The sequence below is a fragment of the Engraulis encrasicolus genome, chromosome 17 (genome assembly GCF_034702125.1).
Source record: "Engraulis encrasicolus isolate BLACKSEA-1 chromosome 17, IST_EnEncr_1.0, whole genome shotgun sequence".
NCBI lineage: Eukaryota > Metazoa > Chordata > Actinopteri > Clupeiformes > Engraulidae > Engraulis > Engraulis encrasicolus.
In genome coordinates, this window is record NC_085873.1 from 18,981,615 (window position 1) to 18,989,114 (window position 7,500).

The 7,500-nt window shown below is 44.7% G+C and overlaps 1 protein-coding gene across 1 annotated transcript in view; it reads right to left on the reverse strand.

The window, feature by feature from the left end:
- The window catches only part of cep131 (centrosomal protein 131), a 61,348-nt gene that overhangs the window by 16,878 nt on the left and 36,970 nt on the right, over positions 1-7,500 (reverse strand). The window contains exon 23 of the mRNA XM_063221926.1: positions 4,942-5,016. Coding sequence (XP_063077996.1) covers positions 4,942-5,016 — 75 coding nt within the window. The remainder of the gene's footprint in view (positions 1-4,941; positions 5,017-7,500) is intronic.

Here is a 7,500-nt window from a genome sequence, read left to right on the forward strand (position 1 = left end):
TCACAACAGAATAATGATTCTCAAAAGTCTTTGTTCAATTGTGACTTCCTGGTGTTACCTGTGCACATGGTCAAATCAGTTTCTCATTGTTTTCGGCATATAGCAAATGCTCTCGTCCACCATGCCATGGCTGTGTACAATTCTCAGTGATGTACATTATCAATTGCTTTTGTCATATCACTCAAAAAGCTTTGTCACTGAATGCATGAAACAATCTCAATCTTATCTGATCAATGTAATATAACAAGCCTCCAACCCTCGGTGCTCTATACAGCATATCAAATGCTCTATACCAGTGTTTCTCAACAGGGGTGCCGGGGCACCCTGGGGTGCCGCAGGCCCCCCTCAGGGGTGCCGCGGAAACGTGGCTGATAAATAAATGATGTACTATAATACATATTTGTCTAAATTGATAAGTTGATGCTAGTCAGTGGAATCTTTCATCTGCCATTTATGCACAATAAAGTAAATATACGTAGGCCCAGTCAGCTGCAACTAGGACGTGTGACGTCTCCAAATGTGTTACTTTTCTAAGCTTGTGTGGTATCGGATGCGATGCCATGTTACAGCTTGTTGGTTTGGGGTGCCTTGAAATTTTTCATGAATTGAAAGGGTGCCTCGCCTAAAAAAAGGTTGAGAAACACTGCTCTATACATCCCACCACGAGCCCTCTAAACACAGCGTAGACATTCTGGCCCTCACAGACATGCTATTGTGTGCCGTGATTTCCGTGACGACTTGTGGGAGATGTGCAACTACACATTCTTGCCAGAGTTGTTCAGTGCTGTCAGTAAAAAAAACAAGATGTTATTGTAGGCATGCACGCACACACGCACACACACACACACACACACACACACACGCACACACACACACGCACACACACACACAGCGTTCAGTGTGAACCAGGACAGACGGATCAGATAAGAATCCCACGTGTGTAAGCTACGGAACACACCCGATCTCAGATATCAGAATGGCACATGTTTAACCTATTAGAACACACCGGATCTTCGCTATAAAAATGCCTTGTTTAACCAGGGTGTGATATCGCTTCAAATCTCAAACAAATCCTCCCTTATGATTTTTTGATAAATCGCACCCTGTGTGCAATCTATAGAACAAAGCCAACTCTTGACTATAGAGCTTCAAAGAAACAGAACAAAACATCAACTCAAGGGCCACTCTTAAAGACAAAAAGGACCAAGAAAAGACATTTAAGTCCATTCACTCAAGCAAACAGACACACACAAGTATTTGTATTTGTATTTTGTGTGTGTGTGTGTGTGTTAGTGTGTGTGTGATGGACCATTACATGTCGAGGGCCTTGTGATGTGCGATGTGTGTGTGTGTATTTTTGAGTGTGTTTTGGGTGGGGTTGTGTGGTCCCTTGGGGCACACACACACACACACACAGAGAAAAGAAAATGAAACTTTCATTATGGCAGAACCGCAGAAACCACTTGTAAACACAGCAGACGTCTTGGGAGAGGCTGTTTGGTCATGACTACTTTTGTGTGTGTGTGTGTGTGTGTGTGTGTGTGTGTGTGTGTGTGTGTGTGTGTGTGTGTGTGTGTGTGTGTGTGTGTGTGTGTGTGTGTGTGTGTGTGTGTGTGTGTGTGTGTGTGGTGTTTACTTCTATCTTTACCTACTTGTTTTTATACTTTGTCTCAATTCAGATAGATAACGCTCGCTCTCTGCTCACGTACACACACGAGTACAAACACAAACATATTCACACACACACACACACACACACACACACACACACACACACACACACACACACACACACACACACACACACACACACACACACACACACACACACACACACACACACACACACACACACGTGATGTATGTCCGCACACACACACGCACAACGTGATGTTCACAGGTCAGACACACACACACACGCACACACACACACACACACACACACACACACACACACACACACACACACACACACACACACACACACACACACACACACACACACACACACACACATACACACAGACACACACATACACACCTACAGTCAACGTCAATTGAACACAAGACAGATGGTGTTTTTCACATAGAATTCTTATCCTGTACAGCGAGTACAAAAGGTGAATACCACGACAAACTAGAAATGCGCTCAGAGAGTGCAGACCTCCGCCACGGAAGCTGTTTGATAGTCAAATGTTCTATGTTACACCCTATTCATGTTAAAGTCTTTCTGCCTTCTTTTTGTGGAATTAGAGACTGGAATGTCAGAATTCTCCCTATCCCGCAAAGGTGAAGGATTTTTTTTTTTTCAAATTCCTGGGTTCGGATCATGATCTGGATCACCAAATATCAACCAAACCAAACCAACCAACCAACCAAAATTGAATCACTTGTTCCTTTGGTCATTTCCAACAGCGTCGGGGTCTAAAGATTCTCTCTGTCGTGCTGCTATTCCACAGTAGCGACCTTCTCGCCAAACGTTAACCCTTACTTATTATATGGTTGTGACGTCATCTGTCGAATGCTCCATTCATTTCAACGGGGCTCCCCAACGTTCGCACGTCTGTTATTTTTCGATAACGGACGGGTTGGTCTATAACAGACCGCTGTCAATGGCAACAAGACTTTTCAGTGCTAAAGCGACTTTTCAACAAGACTCTAATCAGCTGCTGTGATAGACAACACCTGTTGTCCTGGCTACCTAGCTGTTGCCTAGCGGTGTTCCACAACGGCACTGTTTTGTTTTGCGCAGCAACAATCTTAACATTAAATAGGCCTAAAGAAATGTCCCCGCCATGTGTGAATCATTTAAGTATATCCATATAATAAGCGGGTTAACTTTCGGCGAGTCGGTCGCTTTGTGGAATAGCAGCACTTCAGAGAGAACAAGACCCCTCCGCTCCGCGTCGGGGTCTAAAGATTCTCTCTGTCGTGCTGCTATTCCACGGTAGCGACCTTCTCGCCGAACGTTAACCCTTACATATTGTCCGGGTATGCTATTTTTGCATTATATTTCTGAAAAAGTGGTGGGGACAAAGTTTTTGATTTTCAGAAAATGCTGCTCACATACACTGCCACACAGCAGTGCAAACACACACATTCACACACACACACACACACACACACACACACACACACACACACACACACACACACACACACACACACACACACACACACACACACACACACACACACACACACACACACACACACACACACACACACACGTGCACTCACACACACAATGTGATGCTCACAGATCACACACACACCTACAGTCAATACCTATTGAACGTGACACAGAACAGATGGTGTTTTTCACATGAAACCATGTGTGTGTGAAGTGGCCTGTACTGGATAAACAGGTTATATGCTGGGGAGGGCTCTTGGGGGGCGTTGAGAAGGACACAACTGAGGGGGGGTGTTGACATTTCACATAGAGAAGAACTTCATGTGAAGCCATCTGTCATGTTCAATAGATATTGACTGTAGGTGTGTGTTTGTGTGTGTGTGTGTGTGTGTGTTTGTGTGTGTGATCTGTGAACATCACGTTGTGCGTGTGTGTGTGTGTGCGGACATACATCACATTGTGTGTGTGTGTGTGTGTGTGTGTGTGTGTGTGTGTGTGTGTGTGTGTGTGTGTGTGTGTGCGCGTGCGCGCGCATATGTGTGTGTGTGTGTGTGTGTGTGTGTGTGTGTGTGTGTGTGTGTGTGTGTGTGTGTGTGTGTGTGTGTGTGTGTGTGTGTGTGAATAGGAATGTGTATGTGTATGTGTGTGTACTGGTGTGTGGGTGTATGTGAGCAGAAAGCGAGCAGAATCTATCAGAACTGAAAAAGTAAAAACAAGGAGGTAAAAAAGATACATGTAGAAGTTGCTCAGTTGCAATTGAGGTGCATTAGTCTATTTCTGTTTTAGTACTAAGGAGCGTGGGTGTTAGAAGGTTTATGATGAGGTCAAGGGGGCGTTGGCAGGCTTATGATGAGGTCAAGGGGGCGTTGGCAGGCTTATGATGAGGTCAAGGGGCATTGGCACGCTTATGATGAGGTCAAGGGGGCGTTGGCAGGCTTATGATGAGGTCAAGGGGCATTGGCACGCTTATGATGAGGTCAAGGGGGCATTGGCAGGCTTATGATTGGGTCAAGGGGTGTTTGCAGGCTTATGATGAGGTCAAGGGGGCGTTGGCAGGCTTATGATGAGGTCAAGGGGGCGTTGGCAGGCTTATGATGAGGTCAAGGGGGCGTTGGCAGGCTTATGATGAGGTCAAGGGGCGTTGGCAGGCTTATGATGAGGTCAAGGGGCGTTGGCAGGCTTATGATGAGGTCAAGGGGGCGTTGGCAGGCTTATGATTGGGTCAAGGGGTGTTTGCAGGCTTATGATGAGGTCAAGGGGGCGTTGGCAGGCTTATGATTGGGTCAAGGGGTGTTTGCAGGCTTATGATGAGGCCCAGGGGGCGTTTATTAAGAAAAGGTTGAGAACCCCTATGCTATACTAATGAGGAAAGGGCAAAGTCCCCAATAATAGCCTGAATGTCTCTGGGGAAACTGTTCCTAGCTAAACAGGTAAACGTGTGTGTGTGTGTGTGTGTGTGTGTGTGTGTGTGTGTGTGTGTGTGTGTGTGTGTGTGTGTGTGTGTGTGTGTGTGTGTGTGTGTGTGTGTGTGTGTGTGTGTGTGTGTGTGTTTCAACAGAATGACAATACCATTGTCTTCATGCAGTGGAGGAGAGGGTAAGCGTGTGTGTGTGTGTGTGTGTGTGTGTGTGTGTGTGTGTGTGTGTGTGTGTGTGTGTGTGTGTGTGTGTGTGTGTGTGTGTGTGTGTGTGTGTGTGTGTGTGTGTGCACAGGTTCATGTGTGTGTGTGTGTGTGTGTGTGTGTGTGTGTGTGTGTGTGTGTGTGTGTGTGTGTGTGTGTGTATGCGTGTGCGTGTGCGTGTGTGTACCTCTTTCTTCATGTAGTTTTCCTCCCATGTTTGCTTCTCAATCTCAAGTCGCTCCTTCAGGGCCTTAATCTCAATCTGCCACACACACACACACACACACACACACACACACACACACACACACACACACACACACACACACACACACACACACACACACACACACACACACAAGCACGCACACACGCACGCACACACACACACAAGCACACACACACACGCACACACAAACACACACGCACACACAAACACACACACACACACATACACACACATGCCCACGCAAACACACACACACACACACACGTGCGCCCGCACACACACGCGCACACACACACATACAGAGAGAGACACAAAGAGAGAAACATTTAGTCATCTTGACTTCCTCTTTCTCATGTCTAGCGGATGTGCAACGCCTCTGAGATAAGCTGACAATAGGCCTGAACACAGCAACACACACACACACACACACACACACACACACACACACACACACACACACACACACACACACACACACACACACACACACACACACACACACGCGCGCGCACACACACACACACACACACATGCACACACACACACACACACACACACACACACACACACACACACACACACACACACACACACACACACACACACACACACACACACACACACACACACACACTCACACTCACACACACTCACACTCACACACACACACACACGCAAGATCCTGAAGTGAGAAACCGCCCTGATGACACAGCAATTCTGATCAGCTGATGTGTGTTGAGACAGGTGTGAACTGATGACACAGCAGCAATCCTGACCAGCTGATGTCCTTGTCTGTGTGTCACACTATGCCCTCGCTTCACTTTTTTTTTTTTTTTTTTACATTGGGCCCTTAGTTCCACATTATAACATCATGTTATACACACCCCTGTAACGTGTGTGTCATTTGGAGTTCTGCCGAAGATATTTGGTTTGGTTATATACAACTTCCTATGGGCCATTTTTTGCAGGCAAGACATATGTTGTTGTTAATCAATTCATTATGGTACCATTCGTAACCAGGGCTTGACATTAACTTTTTCGCTTGCTGGCCATTGTGGCTAGTGGTTTTACCAAGTCACTAGCCATTCAGCTATTCTACTAGCCCCAAATTTGATATTTTTTCTTTTTTGTAATTTATCATTCTATCTTTCTAATTTCAGAAGATGAGGTGCTAAAGCAAGAAGATGAGTGCACAGCTTTCTACATCAAAATAAATCATACAAATAGAAACTGAGTAACTGAGCTTTTTCTCAAACTTCTACAAAGAATTGATACAAAATTGGTATACAGGGGGCAAAGTGTAGTATATTGCAGCCTATTTTGATTCTATACAGCAGGGGTCCCCAACCTTTTTGGCACCAGGGACCGGTTTGAGTCCCATTTTTTTTTTCGCGGACCGGTAGTCACGCGTTATAATAATAATAATAATAATAATAATAATAATAATAATAATACTAATAAATATTATTATTATCACCACACTATTATTATTAGGCCTATTAGTTATCATTGTTATTATTAATAGGACTAATAATAATAGTATCAATAGTATCAATAGGGTCTAAAAATAAGGCCTAATCCTTTTCCTTCATTCCATTCAAAATGTGTAAAATTTAGTATTTGACTATTAAACTGACAATTACCCCACTAATTTGTGGAGCCATTCTTGGTCATAGAGCTAGTGGTGCAAGGGAGATCACCCAAAACTAGGCTACTACATACTGCTACTATTTTTCACCATGCGAGAATAGGCCCTATGCGTTCTCTGCTCTGGCCATGTTCATTTTCATTGAGGGCATTTTGCGCAGTGAAATTCAGGGCTATTTATGACTGGGTTATAGGTCTCCTGGTTAAGTGGCGCTTCTATTAATTCAAGGTCAACAAGCAGTTTCCAACAAGCAGTCGTCATTGTTTTCTCGAACACACGACACGGGGAATAGTTGGATGCTGGAGATGATACCGCTGAAGTTTGCCACTAGCAGCTCGTGCCCTCGCGTCGCGTTTGTGTGGACTGCTGCATAACCAGCGTTTGATTCTACCGCGGTTCGAGTGCCTGTGGTTTTATGTGCAATATTTTTAAAACGGCAAAAGGTTGCATGTCATCGCTTGATTTTCTGCTAACGCTGACTTTCAGGAGCTCCTGAAACAAGTGTTGGTCATTATTAGTTGCAACCACAAAACATGTCTCGCAACGCAATTACGTTCGTAACACAGCGTTGTTGTCACAAAACTGAAATACAATAGCAACAAATGATAGAAGTGGATTTCTAAAATAGCTCCCAAAAGTTTGCTTCGCAACGTTCAAAAGCCTTAAAAAGAAAGAGCCGCCCGGAGAAGACAGCCAACACTCCCTGGCGCATTTGACATTCAACTGATTGGACGGCACAAAGAAAAGTTTGCTTGTTATTGAAAATTAAAATAGCCTACTTGTGCTACGTCTAGGCTAATGCAAATATTAATATGGCGATACTAAAAGTTATATTTGAGATAAGTTCTGCACTGCAGTTCATAACAAAG